At 42.3% G+C, this 16,798-nt stretch overlaps 1 protein-coding gene across 1 annotated transcript; it reads right to left on the bottom strand.

Annotated features, from left to right (window-relative positions):
• Positions 1-14,024: 14,024 nt before the first annotated feature.
• On the bottom strand, positions 14,025-16,575 carry HTR1A (5-hydroxytryptamine receptor 1A). The gene has a single exon (XM_075839184.1). It carries the CDS (start codon positions 15,968-15,970, stop codon positions 14,729-14,731), a length of 1,242 nt encoding a protein of 413 aa, XP_075695299.1. The 5' UTR covers positions 15,971-16,575; the 3' UTR covers positions 14,025-14,728.
• Between the last annotated feature and the right edge of the window lie 223 nt (positions 16,576-16,798).

The following is a 16,798-nucleotide window of genomic DNA, read 5'->3' as shown; positions in this document are numbered from 1 at the left end:
TCTTGTAAATTAAGCACAGACTCTATACACAATATCATTCTTTGTGTTATGTAAAGTGGAAAAATCAATATCATTTACAGTAAAATGAGTCATGATTAGTTCCAACACAAAACCGTAAAGTAGAGCAATCACTGGTAGCCAACAGACTGGCCGAAAGCAAGTTCAGCTTTTCATTAGATTTCAAAACAAGGTCATTGATCAACTTATATGAGATCCTATCTGTTCACAGCAGAATGTTCATCTACCTCAGATGTTACACAATTACTAAAAACACAAATGTGTATATGATTTAATATATTAAACATTAGTTTTCAGAGGATAAAAAATTAAAATTTAAATATTTCTGCCCAAAATGCTAAATATCCAAACTTCTCAATACACTTACCTTTAGAATTGTTCCCCATTTCTGCTGTTTGGGTCCCCCGCTGCATCTTTTTTGTGTGATGGCTGCTACATGAGCTAATCCTGTCCCGCTGCAGTGACATTAATACCACAGGCCGTTACTAGTTAGTGAACTCATGTGATGTGTCGTTCTTATGGACAACATGTCATCACACGGATTTGTAAACAGAGAGGGGGCTGGGGATCCAAACAGCGGCAGCGAGGGAACGGAGAAGAGATCTATAGGCAAGTATATTGAGATGTTTTTGAGCAAAATTTAAAAAAAAATTATCTTTGGAAAACCCTTTTAAAGTCTAATGAGTCTGTCAAGATGCTCAACTAATATTGCAGGAGTTTAATGTTTAAATAAAGGGCTTCCAGATAGAGGCTACAAAGAGTGTCTCCCTCTCTCTCTCTCTCTCTCTCTCTCTCTCTCTCTCTCGTGTTTGCCACATCATGTGTGACAGGGGTTGGGTGACCCCTGTTCTGGAGATAGGTACAGGTCCCAGGGCTGGGACCCTCAACTATTAGACATTTATTTTTGTCAACATGTTCAATTACAAAGTGACAAGTTATTGATTAACTAAATTAACTAAGTGATTGGTGCCAACCAATGAATTCCCTTCCCGGTGTCACTTGGCCATTTTATTTGTTTTAATCTAAAAATCCTCTATAAAGGTCGTCTGGTTTAAAAAAGCAATTCAAATATTCTATTAGGCAGTTCTGAGTTAATAGAGGAGCTGTCCCATTATTATTATCATTATTATTATTGTTATTTAAAGCTCCTTTAATTCCTGGGCGCTGTACATATGAAATAAGACTTTGAGTACATGACATGAGACAATAAAAGCAAGTACAATAAACATGTAATGAATGACAGGGAGGACCCTATTTGCGAGGGGTTACAATCTACAAGGGACCCTTATCTATTAGCTAGAGTAGAGTGTCTATAGTGTCAGTGCATTGCATGGACAGCTCATTGATTTCAATTAGAAATCCTTCATTTCCCCTTTGATGCCGCTGCAGAGAAATTCACTGGCTGCCGGGTTCCCTCACAAATTGCAGCTGAACACTGGGGGTCTCAGCAGCGGAACATCCTGCCATTAGCTTATTGTCAATCAATCCTTCTAACAAAAAGGGATTGTTCAAAGTTTACATTCCCTTTAAAGGTCCAGTTTGTTCTTGAAATATCTAAAATGATGATCAAATTACAATTTCAGTATAAAATGGATTGCCTTATTGTAATGTGTATTGTTTTAAATGGATACTTGATCATGAACATGAAGATGACATCTCATGGAGAAGGATTAAGGTACTTTTACACAGCCCATCATGTGCCGTGTAAACGAGCGCCGGTTGAGACAACTCGTTGATCGGTGCTCGTTTGCTCCTTTGACGAGCTATGTATGTTACTCCGATCGCTCGTCCTCATATATTTCTATCATGTCGGCATGTCTCCTTGTTTACACAGGGAGATGTGCTGCCGACAATGATGATATTTAAGGCATTTAAAACTATACAAGCAGCCGATGAACGAGTGTTTGCTCATTGATCGGCTGATCGTTGCCCTGTTTACACAGGGCAGTGATCTGGAACGAGACTTCTGTGAACGCTTGTTTGCCCGATAATTGGCCCGTGTAAAAGGCCCTGAAGAGTGAAGAGAGAGGTAGAGAAAGAGAGGGGAAAAAAGACAAAGCATATAAGAACAATACAAAAAAAGACGGTAGAAAGAGCAGCAAAGAGTGGGTTAATCAGTCCTGTATGTACAAGTCAAATTATTTAAATAAGTAAATCTACCCCTGTCAATGTGAATACTATATTAATAAAGAATCCATAACACTATTGTATCCCCATCAAACCATGTCAATACTGAGCAAGCTGCGTGAGGAATCAAATATTGTATACACATTGATTTGCTGAGCAAGGAGAGAGCTAGGAATGGGATTGAGCTTAATCTGACCTCAATAATTATTCCTCATACAGCTGTGGCCTGTGATATGTACTACTGACTGACACATCACACAATGCAATATACTGTATATGAGAGCTCCACTTCTCTTTGTCCTCCCAATTACTGGCGTAGCTATAGGGGTCGCAGCGGTCGCAATTGCGACCGGGCCCCGAAGCCAGGGGGGCCCACGGCCCCCCCCCCCGCACCACATCAATTAAAAGTTACTATAGTAACTCGGGCCGCGGGCCCCTGTTACTATAGTAACAGACTGTACTTACCTTCCTGGTTCCGGATCGCAGCGGAGGTCCTGACGTCAAGCGCTGTGCGCAGCGCATGATGTCACAGCGCTATGCGCCGCGCACAGCATCGAGACGACAGAACTACCGCCGCGGCTGAAGAGGAAGATAAGATTAGCCCTGACTGGCGGGGTCCGTCTCCCGGGACCCGCCAATCAGCTGTTTTGAAGGGGCCGCAGCACTCGTACGAGAGCTGCTCCCCTTCATTCTGGTCACTTCATTCCGGTCACACTGTGAATCGGTGTCGGCGATTCACAGTGTGAGCGAGTAGTGAAATGAAGGGGAAAGCAGCTCTCGTACGAGTGCTGCGGCCCCTTCAAAACAGCTGATTTGCGGTCCCGGGAGACACATCAGCTATTGATGGCCTATCCTGTGGATAGGCCAGCAATGTTTAGCGACTGCACAACCCCTTTAAGCCTACGATGAAGCAGGCTTAGGGGGCCCATGAGACAGGATCACAGAATGTGTGATCCTGTCTGCTGGGCCCTGTATCTAAGCCAATCACAAGGTAGGCTTAGATACATGGCCCATGTGTGATCCTGTCTGCTGGGCCCTGCATCTAAGCCAATCACATGGTAGGCTTAGATACATGGCCCATGTGTGATGCTGTCTGCTGGGCCCTGTATCTAAGCCAATCACATGGTAGGCTTAGATACATGGCCCATGTGTGATCTTGTCTCATGGGCCCTGTATATAAGCCTACCACACTGTAGATTTAGATACAGGGCCCCAGCACACAGTAATCTTATACTGTATAAGATTACTGTCTGCTGGACCCTGTATCTAAGCCTACGTTGTGGTAGGCTTAGATACAGGGTCCCACAGACCGTATCCCACATGGGCCCTGTATCTAAGCCTAACACATGTTACTAATCGTTTTTCTTGTGTGTTTTCTTACAGGTTCGGTCGTTGGACTACGGCGGATTCCAGGACTACTTCGATGACGGCTTTTTTTTATTATCAATAAAATGGTTAATGAGGGTTGTGTGTGTTTTTTTTTTATTTCAATAAAATATTTTTTCTATGTCTTTGTGTTTTTTTTTAAACTATATTACTACTGCCTTAGGAATGGCCGCCGGCTGATTGACAGCATCCATTGCTAAGGCGTGGCTTAGTGTTAGCCGGTGCAGAGTCTAACACTAACCCCCTTTATTACCCCAGTACCCACCGCCACCAGGGGTGCAGGGAAGAGCCGTGTACCATCCAGTACCTGACCATCTGTAGTGATGGTCGGCCACTGGGGTGGCCGCAGGCTGGTATTATCAGGAGGGGAAAGGCCAGATACAGTGGCCCCTCCCACCCTGGAAATGCTAGGCTACTGCTGCTTTATTGTATCTGGCTGGTTATGAAAAATGGGGGGACCCCACGTCATTTAAAAAAAAATAATTGGAAAGAACGATGTGGGGTCCCCCCCAATTTTCATAACCAGCCAGATACAACACAGCAGCAGCAGGCAGCATTACCAGGGTTTGAAGGGCCACTGTTTTTGGCCTTCCCCAGCCTAATACTACCAGCCTGCGGCCGCCCCGGTGCCTGCCCATCACTACAGATGGTCGGGTACTGGTTCGTACCCGGCTCTTCCCAGTACCCCAGGTGGCTGTGGGTACCGGGGTAATAATGGGGGTTAGTGTTGGCCTCTGCACCTGCTAACATTAAGCCCCGCCTTAGTAATGGAGGTTGTCAATCATCCAGCGGCCATTACTAAGGCGGTGATAATAAAGTTTAAAAAGATACAAGCACATAGAAAAAATATTTTATTGAAATAAAAAAACACAACCCTCATTAACCATTTTATTGAGAATAAAAAAAACGCCGTCATTGAAGTCCTCGAATCCTAAGTCCAACAACCGAACCTGTAAAAAAAACACAAACACACAAAAAATAATCAGTAACACATAAAGAAGCAGAATTATTATTCTTACCTTTCCTGGGTCCAGCGCTGGAGTCGCAATGTCAGCGAGCTGAGTCCTTTATCTAATCCGATCATATGTGATACTGTCTGCTGGGCCCTATATCTAATTCAATCATGTGTGATACTGTCTGCTGAGCCACTGTATCTAATCCTATCATGTGTGATACTGTCTGCTGAGCCACTGTATCTAATCCTATCATGTGTGATACTGTCTGTAGGGCCCTATATCTAATCATCTAATCCAATCATGTGTGATACTGTCTGCTGAGCCACTGTATCTAATCCTATCATGTGTGATACTGTCTGCTGGGCCCTATATCTAATCCAATCATGTGTGATACTGTCTGCTGGGCCACTGTATCTAATACTATCATGTGTGATACTGTCTGCTGAGCTACTGTATCTAAGGCTGGGTTCACACAACCTATTTTCAGACGTAAACGAGGCGTATTATGCCTCGTTTTACGTCTGAAAATAAGGCTACAATACATCGGCAAACATCTGCCCATTCATTTGAATGGGTTTGCCGACGTACTGTGCCGACAACCTGTCATTTACGCGTCGTCGTTTGACAGCTGTCAAACGACGACACGTAAAAATACAGCCTCGTCAAAAGAAGTGCAGAACACTTCTTTCAGACGTAATTTGAGCCGTTCTTCATTGAACTCAATGAAGCACAGCTCAAAATTTACGGCTGTCAGAGAAGCCTCACAAAATGCGAGGAGGAGCATTTACGTCTGAAACTAGGCAGCTGTTTTCTCCTGAAAACAGTCTGTCATTTCAGACGTAAAAGCCTGCTATAGTGTGCACATACCCTAATCCTATAATGTGTGATACTGTCTGCTGGGCCCTATCTCTAATCCTATCATGTGTGATACTGTCTGCTGGGCCACTGTATCTAATACTATCATATGTGATACTGTCTGCTGGGCCCTATCTCTAATCCTATCATGTGTGATACTGTCTGCTGAGCCGCTGTATCTAATCCTATCATGTGTGATACTGCCTTCCGAGCCACTGTATCTAATCCGATCATGTGTGATATTGTCTGCTCAGCCACTGTATATAATCCTATCATGTGTGATACTGTCTGCTGAGCCACTGTATCTAATCCTATCATGTGTGATACTGCCTTCTGAGCCACTGTATCTAATCCTGTCATGTGTGGTACTGTCTGCTGAGCCACTGTATCTAATCCTATCATGTGTGATACTGTCTGCTGAGCCACTGTATCTAATCCTATCATGTGTGATACTGCCTTCTGAGCCACTGTATCTAATCCTGTCATGTGTGGTACTGTCTGCTGAGCCACTGTATCTAATCCTATCATGTGTGATACTGTCTGCTGAGTCATTGTATCTAATCCTATCATGTGTGATACTGTCTGCTGAGCCGTGTATCTAATCCTATCATGTGTGATACTGTCTGCTCAGCTACTGTATCTAATCCTATCATGTGTGATACTGTCTGCTGAGCCACAGTATCTAATCCTATCCATAGTTTATAGGGTCGTAGTGCTATAGATATGCTATGCTGTCTCCTATACACACATTTTTTTTGGGGCGGACACATATGTATTGGGGCTATTTCCCCTGACATTTTAAGCCCTGAGGGTATGTTCACACTTTGGCTATGTTCACACGGCAGCGTCCATTACGGCTGAGATTACGGAGCTGTTTTCAGGAGAAAACAGAACCGTAATTTCAGCCGTAAAGGCATGTGCAGGCGTCTTTCGCTGCGTCCATTACGGACGTAATTGGAGCTGTTTTTCCATGGAAAACGGCTCCATTTATGTCTGAAGAAGTGACAGGCACTTCTTTGACGCGGCCGTCTTTTTTACGCGCCGCCTTTCGACAGCGGCGCGTAAAAATAATGACCGTCGGCACAGAACATCGTAAGACAAATTCTAATGAATGGGCAGATGTTTGCCAACGCTTTTGAGCTGCATTTTCGGACATAATTCAATGCTAAAACGCCTGAATTACGTCCGTAAATAGGGTGTGTGAACCCAGCCTTAGTGACGCCCCGGCTGCTACTTCTGCATTGTTGGGTCACTTAGGAGACCCAACGATGCAGCTGAAAGCTGCGGACCGTCGGCCATGAGGAGTTTGCGGGGGGGGGGGGGGGCCCGATAAGAACTTTTGCATCGGGGCCCATGAACCTTTAGCTATGCCCCTGCTCCCAATCGACATGAATATTGTAATAAAATAGTCAATTGTGAAAAATATTGAAAACATATAAAATGTCACCAATAACAATTCAGACATCTGACTGCAGTTACATACAGCAATATTATATATTTTCAATAGAAAGATGGCTGCTATAAACCAGAAAGCCCAAAAAAAAAAAAATCATTCTACATCAAGCCAAACTGTACATACTAGTTCCATAATGTAATACATTCACTAGACAGTTAATGACAAACTCACATCAGTGACATAATAATTGTATTTTACAGATTTAGCTGAGTAAGTTAATTGTAGCAGTGCTAGGAGGGGGGGGGGGCACATTCTGATACCCCTGTGCCTGCCTTAGATACCAGGAGAACTACTCCAACCCCTGAATCTACTTCATTATCGGAAAGAATCATCAGAATGCATAAGCAATGCGGCACCCAAGGGGTTAAATTACAAATTCGGCTTTACTAAATCTGTAAATGGCAAGATTTGCTTGTTGTAAATGTATTTGCAACAAATACCAATGACTTGATTCATTTTGTTAACACTTATGTTGGGTTCACACAGGTAATACAAAATTCCTGTAAATATAATTTGCTGATCAGTTTCCTTATATGAACTTTTTTTTAGTGTTTTTTTCAGCCATATCTAAGTCTGGAGCAGCTGGATCACAATACATACTTGAGCTTTTGTAGCTCCCACATGGGTTGTCATCCAGATTTCCCAAAATAGCCGAAAGTATATTGATACTTGAAAAAATTGGATATGTCACAGTGAATTTGATGTTCAAGGACCTGGAAAACCTGGGTGACTACTATAGTGGGAGCTGCATGATAGTTGTCATCCAGATTCCCTTTAGGCCTCATTTACACGAGCGTATTATACGCGCGTGCGACGCGCGTGCTTTTCACGCGTGTCGTACGCACCTATAATAGTCTATGGGGCTGTTTAGACGATGCGTGAATTTTGCGCTGCGTGAGTGCGTTGCGTAAAACTCACGACATGTTCTATATTCTTGCGTTTTTCACGCAACACGCACCCATTGACTTCAATGGGTGCGTGAAAACAACGCATGCCACACTGACGGTCCTGCGTTGCATGCGCGAAAATCACGCAAGAGCTGTCAAACTCCTGAATGTAAACAGAAAAGCACCACGTGCTTTTCTGGTTACAAACATCCAAACGGAGTGTCAAATTCGAGATGAGCGCACCGAACTTCACCGGGTTCGGCCAAACTCGTTTTGACCGAAACCGGTAAAAAATGTTCGGGTACGCGACGTCAGGAGACAGTCACTGTCCACGGTGCTGAAAGCGTTAAACTGGTTCAGCACCATGGACAGTGACTTCCGCTCCGAAAATCCATGAACCTGTAAAAAAAAAAAAAAGTTCTGACTTACCGATAACTCCGGTCCGACCTCCCGGGATGACAGTTAAGTCCAAGTGACAGCTGCAGCCAATCACAGGCCAAGCACAGGCTGCAGCCAATCACAGGCTGCAGCGGTCTCATGGACTGCGGCGTCATCCTGGGAGGTGGGGCCGAATGACAAGAGTGGGACGCGTCACCAAGGCAACGGCCGGGAGCCCGGACTGGGGGAAGCAGGAAGTTCTTGGTAAGTATGAAAGTCTTTTTTTATTCACAGGTTGGTGTATATTGTGTTCGGCATTCACTGTCGAGGGTGCTGAAAGAGTTACTGCCGATCAGTTAGCTCTTTCAGCACCTTGGACAGTGACGGGCGTCGACTAGCCTCATCTCTATGATGGCGGCTGCGCGAAAATCACGCAGCCGCGCATCATACACGGATGACAAACGGAGCTGCCAAGTGCCTTTTGCGCGCGCAAAACGCAGCGTTTTTTGCGCGCGCAAAACGCACACGCTCGTGTAAATGAGGCCTTAAACATATAGCTAAGAAACAGATTATTAAAAGACATCGTACAAAAGGGAATTTTTATTTTATATAGACTGATGTCCTTTTAGTTATTTTAGTAAGGCCACATTCAGACGTTGCGGAATTGCTGTTGAATACCGCTGCGGACAGTCCGCAGTGGAATTCTGCAGCAACCGTTTTTTACATTTCTTTCTATACATTTTTAGGAAAGTTAGTTCAGACATTGCAGAAAATAACTGTGCGGTAATCAGGCTGCGGTGCAGAATTTTCCCTCTGCAGCATGCTCATGACGTTGCGGAGAAGAAGCGGAATTTCACTGCAGATTTTAGCCTTTGCAAAAACTGAAATCTGTGGCAAGTCCGCTGTGATATCTGCAACGTCTGAATCTGAATTACTTGTCAAATATGCCAATGTTGGTGCAGATTCGTTGCGTAATTGCTTCAAATCTGCACCAACATTTGCAGCGGAAAAATTCTGCCACGTCTGAACATGGCCTAATAATGTTTGTTAAGGGGTTTTCCCATAACAGAGCTTTAAGGCAATTTATTAGAATCTACCTCCCCGATCCTGAGACTAGGATGGCTTTGTCCCCGCCACTAGTGAATCGGAGACACTCTGCACTTTCCGAGATTCCCTAATTTAGCTGTAACTCCTATTTATTTTTATGGATATCCTATTGACATATCAATAAACACTTTTATGGAAAACCCATCTGAATATTATAAATGATTTATGTATACTTTAATTAATAACTAGGACGAGGTGTTAAGATCTTAAATGATACTATAATACATCCTGATCTGCCAAGTCTCCAGATAACCTGACATAGGACCATGATATACATGGCAGTCCTTTGAGTCAGTTCTTACAGAACATTGAAAACATTGTACAGACAAGTGTTTGGAGAGCATCTCACCTAAGGCAAAGTGTTTCCTCCTGTGTCGAGTTCTTCAGCACAGGTGAGCATTCTGTTCAGTGTGTCTAGTACATTAGAACAACTTGAAAGACACAATGCCCTTAGATGATACAATCAATGCACTGCCACATCAATGCTTAAAGAGAACCTGTCAGCTCTTCTGACATGCCTGTTTTAGTAAATACTTGTATGCCCATAATATAACAATGATGCAATCTATTCAGTGTGTCATTCCTCAGTTACTCTTCCTGGAATTTTACAAAAAGATTAAAATCTTGGTGTTACCATTCCCCTTGTCAATAGGGTGTATCCCTACACATTTTCACTCTGTCAACACTGATTGGACAATGTCAGACTGTATAGGGACAAGCGTCTTGACAAGGTAAATAGTAACATCTAGTTGTTAATTTAGTCATAAATTTCCAGGAGGAATTACTGAGGAATGGACCGATGTAGAGTTTTAAGAAAAGCAGCTCCAAAATGTTTATTTTTTGAGGAATACAAGTATTTGTTAAATCAAACAGCTAGAAGTGCTAGAAGGTTCTCTTTTTGTTAGGGCTCATTCAGACGAGCGTGTGCTGTGCGCTGAAACAACGCACAGCACACGGCCCCATTGCTTTCAATGTGGCTTTTCACACATGCATGAGTTTTCACGCAGCGAGTGTCCGTTGTGTGAAACTCACTGCATGTCCTATTTTAGTGTATTTCACGGACATATGCCGTGTTATACGCATCAATTGCATTGAAAAAAAAAAGATGTGCTTGCTAGTGCGTGAAAAACGCATGCCACTCGCAAAACACACTGATGCTTAACGCAACGCACACGGACAGATTTACGCATGTTTTTTTGTTACGTGTGACTGTAGCCTTGGAAGTATCCTCTGATTAGCTGTAATCTGCAATGGTTTTATGCCCCGACAGCGCCACCACAGGGGAAATTAATCAGTATACAGTTCCTAAGGAAATCAATGGACTGTATGTGTAATACACAGACATGCTGGGTCCTCCAGAGAGACACTCTTTCTAATCGCTCTCCACTCTCATAGATGAGAGTCCTCAACAGATCATCCCCTAATAAGGTTTTTGAAAAGTTCTTTACGTCAATGGTGATTGCATGTGCAGTCATTAGTCTTGTCTGTTTTAGTAATGTACAACATAGTTAGAGTACATCCTGTGGTTGAAAGCTATCTGCCATACATTGCAGTTACCTAGCTGACAAACTACTCTAGATCTCACAAGATCATTGTGTTCTAAGCAGGAAGAAGAACAACATAAAGTAGTTGATGTGAGCATGAGCATAACTACCAAGGTAGCAGGCATAATAATGGTTATGGGGCCCAGCATCTAAGGGGGTCCTCCTCCCATGTATGAAGAGTAACAGAGGTGATGATGAGGATGAGGATGATGATGATGATGATGATGATGATGATAGAGAAGGAAAGAAATTGAGAGTATTGGAGAAGGAAGTGGATGAAAAAGTTTAGGGCACTGGAGCAAAAACCACATAAGACAGTATAGACCACTATGACTTGCTGATGTTGGTCATGAGGCCCCATTCTATTTTTTTGTAATAGGACCCCATGATTACTGGTGAAACCACTAGATGTGGAATCACAATATTCTCTATTGTACTGTTCATCCAAATACAAAACTCTTGGCTCAGAACCCCCCCCCCCCCCATGTTCACATGTAGATGACTTGAAGATTACAATAAAATATAGACTAAGGAATGGACCAAACTCTAACCCCATTCTTAGACCCCTCAATTTCATAACATTGTTTATCAGAGAGTAGTTTTTCTTATTGTATTCAGATTGTACAAAGAAACCTCCATCACTTCTTATTTCTATGCATTCAATTATATTTAGAAAATATGTAACATGTATTAACTAGACTTGTTTTGCTGCCAGCGTTTCTGTTGCTATGTCTCACCAGATATGCCAGTCTATGCTCAGTATATACTGTATTCTCTTGTTGCCACGGTAAGATAGTCACAGAAGCATAAGATTTAAGAACTGATCACTATGTTCAAGTTACATAAGACAGGGGAATGATGTCTTTATAATATTAGGTTATATTTTATGCCGCTCTATGTCTATCTCTTCTGCTATGAATCATGGTCTATAATAATTTCCTCAAAATGTACATTTTCTAGCTATAATGTTCGCATTCCGTTTTTTACTGTATAATAAACTATTCTATACTGTACACTAATGGAATTTACTATACATCTCTATATGGAAACTTGAGATGTGATACACGTGGAGAACAATGATAAAAAATGTATGTGAGTCGTGGGAGGTTTATATCAGGGAACTGAAGAATGAGATATTCAAAGTCAACTCCGCACATAATAAAACAAAAATCATCAACGTCAATGAAACCATCATCTGAAACAAGTGACACTTTCCACTATTCATAAATGTCACCATCCATGTACAGATCATTTACTTCTCCTCCTTATGAGTGACTTTTTCCGTCTTTTGGACGATTCAGTCTAGTGTGGGGGCGAGTTGTAAACTTGTATTGTAGGTAGGAGGGGGAGGGGACGACCGATCAATGATTCACATGAGTTATACAATCTACTGGCTCTTTAAATTTACAAGAAAAGTATTGATTACGTTCTAGAAAGAGAGTGAAGAGCAACAGCGGGAAACATTTTAGGTTTCTCAAGAAGTGGGGTAGACTTCTCTAGTTTCATTCTGTACAGTTGGGTGATGGCAGGAATCAGTCAAGCAGAGAAAAAAAGAAATGAGAGTGTTCAAGAGCAACATGAGGTTATAAAAATGACAAAGGGATATTGGGAGGTAGAAGAGCAAGACATTTTAAAGAGAGAAGATGTAGTGTTAGTAAAGTAGTGGAAGGAAAAGGTGCAGTTGTAGCAGGGATATATTTGTCATGTAACTCTTTGAGGTGCACCATGTTAAAATAATGGAGTAAGTTTACAGGGGAATATTACACCAGTTGACAAACTCATATCTACTACTTCTGTAAAAACATAAAAGTGATCAAAACGTCATGGTGTCTCAGTGGTTGGCACTGTTTATTTGCAGCATTGGGGTCCTGGCTTCAAATCTGACCAAGTGCGACATCTGCATGGAGTTTGTATGTCCTCTGCTTGTTTGTGTGGGTTTTATAATGATACTCCGGTTTTCTCTTACCCTCCAATAGCACACTGGTAGGTTATTTGGGTTCCTATAAAATGTACCCATGTGTGTGTTTAAGATAAGGTAAATTGGATTGTGAGCAACATGGGGAACTGATGTAAATCATAACAATCTCTGTACAGTGTTGCAGAATATTTTGGTAGCACAATAATCTAGTTTTAGCTGCAAGAGAGGAATTGATGGGGAAAAATAGAGATACAGCAAGCATGAGAGTAAATACAGATATACAGAAGTGGAGGAAATGACTGTCCTCTTCTTGCCCCCCTGCTGGATTACTGACCCACTTACATTACCCTTGATATGCTTACTCCATAGACTAGGACACTAAATTATGCATGACATCACGGATGGTTACTATGTCTTCCCATTTTGAGTTCTACAAATGAAGTAAACCAGTAAGGGCATGCCCAGGGTTACAGACAGTACTCTGAGGTGCCCCATGATTGTGTCCCAGGACTTATTTAGACATAAAATGAACTATCTCTATTTTCTGCTTTCCAGTTAAGAGTATCAGAGACCAGACAGGCAGCAGTGTTGGGTTCATTTCACAATCATGTTATGTAACCCAAAAACATAAACCAAAACACTAATTAAGACGAGTCCGATTACATTCCTCTACTGACCCCAGACTTCAATTATGCTGCACTGTTTAACCATTGGTTTGAGCAATATTCTAGCAGTGCACAAACCCATGCTGCCCATAAATGTGCATGTACCTGGTAATATTAGGTAATCTTTGAGATTAATGGGCTTGAAAATTAGGATTCTTGACTGTTGTGCTCTTTATAAGAGAAAAAAAAATTGTTTCAGTGTGGCTGAACATGATAACTTAGACATCAACAGTCAGTAAGAAAATAACCAGAAGGGGTTAATGTGTTTTAATCTGTTCTAGGTGAGAGGTAGGCAACCTCTGCAGCCTATGCTGTGGTCTCTGAGTAGAAAGGCACGGAGCCATTAACACATATGAGTCTGTTTGCTTGTTTTATATCCAAATACCAATGGTAGGGCGCTGTATGAGCATTTACATATATGTAGCAGTGCTGAGATTGGTATTTGTCACAGCTAGCTGTGATATCATAGTTTGTAAATTTGCATGGGACTGCAAGTAGAATGACTACATTATCACACTGCACAAACAATGCATCCCAATGAGTTACATGACAAATTCAGCTCTGCTACATCTGTAGTTGTAGACTCCACAACCTGCTCATTCAATTTGACTATTCCAGTAGAAAACTCTCCTCCATCTATAAATAATAACCCCCTGAATAATTTCACAAAAACTGTGCAATTTTAGTTTTGTTTGCATTACACAAGACAAATGCCATTTTTTGCACTGCAAGGCAAAGTTTATTTTTAATAAACTTGCGAATAGTTATTATCACCAGCGAATATTGCAATTTAATACTGTACATTCAGGCCATAATTACATGTCTACATACAATACTCACTGTTCTAGAGTTTCTCTGTTTTTTTTAGACAATCTTATTTCATTCAAAAGAATTATAGACAGTCCAGTTTATGCATAGGATGATTTATTATAATAACTTGAGGTGGGGGATGGGACTTGTAAACAAAGATCTACAAAGCCCATCACCCCCTCAAAATGTAACTGAGTGGGCAAAGAAAAAAAAAAGTTGTAACATAATGGCAACTCTGTGCCAGTACCAGGGCACACTTAGCTGCTTTATTTAATACACATTGAGTATCAGTAACCAACAGTTCGTCAGCCCCTTGGTCTGTGCAAATAGTTTCAGAAGACTAAATCAAAATGACTCCACTGCCATCAGTGGCCATGAAAAAATATCCAATATATATTTATATACAGACAGTATATTTTTCACATTAAAATAATGGCAGCCATTGAACAAGGATTTATTTAGTTCAACACATAGAAATCATAGTCCACCATCAAGTGCCAGAGCTCATTAACCCTTAGTTGGACATTTCATCAAGGCTTTCAAGGACACAAGCATGAAAATAAAACCAAAAACAATGGGCTTGGTAATGAAACAAGGCAGGCAACAAAGGGAGATCTCTTCTCATTGTCTACAGAATTTGCACTTGATGATTTTCTTAAATGCACTTTGGAAATCTTTATTAAAATAAGCGTATATGATGGGGTTAAGGAGAGAGTTTGAGTAGCCTAGCCAGTTTATAATGTCATATAGCAAGCGTGGCATGTGGCAGGATTCACAAAAGGGCAAAACCAGAGCAACGATGAAGAAGGGTAACCAGCAGAAAATGAAGGTGCCCATGATAATACCTAAAGTTTTAACAGTTTTCCTCTCCCTGGCTAGTGCCACCTTCCTTTTGGCATCTGTGCTTTTGTCGTTGTTGTTCTTCTTCTCGAAGCATGGAGCAGATGGGTTGTCACTCGAGTGGTTTGGCAGTGCCAGGTGGTTTTTGGAGTTAACACACTGATGGACCTCAATGATCTCCAGGGCAGCACCATCCTCCCCGTGCCTCACTGCCCCGTTCACACAAGTAGTTGGCTTGGGCTCTACACTTCTTTTCCAGTTTTTGCCGGGCTCCCCGTTGCTTTTCCTCTGTATGGTGGATGGGGAGACTGACAGAGAAGTATCAGCCACTTTCTTTTTTTCCGTTTTTTTAACTGTTTTTCGAATCCTGAATCTGGCTGCTTTAAATATCCTCCCGTACAATATCAACATGAGGATCAGTGGGATGTAGAACGCACCAAACGTGGAGTAGATGGTGTAACCAGGGTCTTCACTTATTTTGCAAGCATCAGGATCAGACCTATCTTCGTGTGTTCTCCAACCCAACATTGGTGGGATTGATATTGAAAAGCCTATAGCCCATGTCAGACTAATAAGAATAGCCGCTCGTCTAGGAGTCCGCTTGTTCACGTAGTCTATTGGATCTGTTATAGCCCAGTATCTGTCCAAAGCTATAGCGCACAGATGAAGAATGGAAGAAGTACAACACAAAACGTCTAAAGAAATAAAAATTTCACAGGTTACCTGCCCAAGTGTCCACTTGTTCAGTACTTGGTAAAGTGCTGCCATGGGTAACACCAAAACGGAGACCATCAAGTCGGTAACTGCTAGAGAACCTATGAGATAGTTGGCCACTGTCTGGAGAGTCCTTTCCAAAGCTATGGCGGCCACCACACAAGCATTGCCAAAAATCGCACATAGTATCAGTGTCCCCAAGAAGAGCGAAGTGATGATCTGGTAGCTGAGGGCGACCTCCTCAAACTTAGTACCATTCCTCTTCTCCAAAGTGTAGTCCGAAGAGGTAGTGTTATTGAAAGAATCCATCCCAAAGCTAAGCAGAAGACCTGCTGGTCCTAAGAGGGGGGTCAGGACAAGACCAGGTGGAGAGGGTCGGGCTGAGGTTGTCCGGGGCTAATTCACTTTTGGTGGAAGGACGCATCCACTCCAGTTCTGCTTCTTTAAATCGGACATAGTTTCAGGGGTGATGGATACCACTCCAATCTGCGTTTCTTGGTTCGGCGAATCATTGGCGACTGCAGAAGAGTTGAATAGCACAGTGCACAGGAGAACAGAGGACGTCAGCGTTTATAGGGGGATCTGGACACCAAGACCTCTCTAGCAGATTAAATCCACCTCTCCTCTGATGCTCCTGCTTTCTCTGCTGCTCATAGCCGAGAAGAAGAATGACAGGCAATACAGTCACTATCTTGCCACTAAATGAACTACAACAGCTTACAGTGGGAGTCTTCCCCCCTCGCTGTGCTGGCATTGTATTTTAGTTCCTTTCATAGGGAAAGCGGGCGGAGCTCCTGAGATTGGCACTGGAGTTTAGGGCTGGTGTGCTCTATCTTCCCATATGATCGCTCATGTATAAGCGTGCAGATCCTGAGCCCTTTAACTACATCACTGACACTCACAACCTGCTCTATGTGACAGATCTTACTAACATACAGAAAGTTTACACCTACAATGCACATCATTACAGCGCAAGCCATTACATTTATTGCCCCTGATAAATAGTTTGTATCCTTCATAAAATAAATCATTGACAGTAGTCCTTATTCTGTGTCCTGCTATTTATCATCATACATTCCTTTCTGAATATTAGGTACGCTGCTTGCAGATAGTGCTGCCCATAAAGCAACATTTAAG

This window comes from Rhinoderma darwinii, chromosome 1, assembly GCF_050947455.1.
Source record: "Rhinoderma darwinii isolate aRhiDar2 chromosome 1, aRhiDar2.hap1, whole genome shotgun sequence".
In the NCBI taxonomy this organism is placed as follows: Eukaryota; Metazoa; Chordata; class Amphibia; order Anura; family Rhinodermatidae; genus Rhinoderma; species Rhinoderma darwinii.
Note: the sequence above shows the minus strand (reverse complement) of the source record. Positions and strands in the feature narration are given on the sequence as shown.

What these genes read in the sequence shown, in the direction of transcription:
- HTR1A (XM_075839184.1), bottom strand. Translation starts at nt 15,970, where the DNA reads ATGGATTCTTTCAATAACACTACCTCTTCGGACTACACTTTGGAGAAG.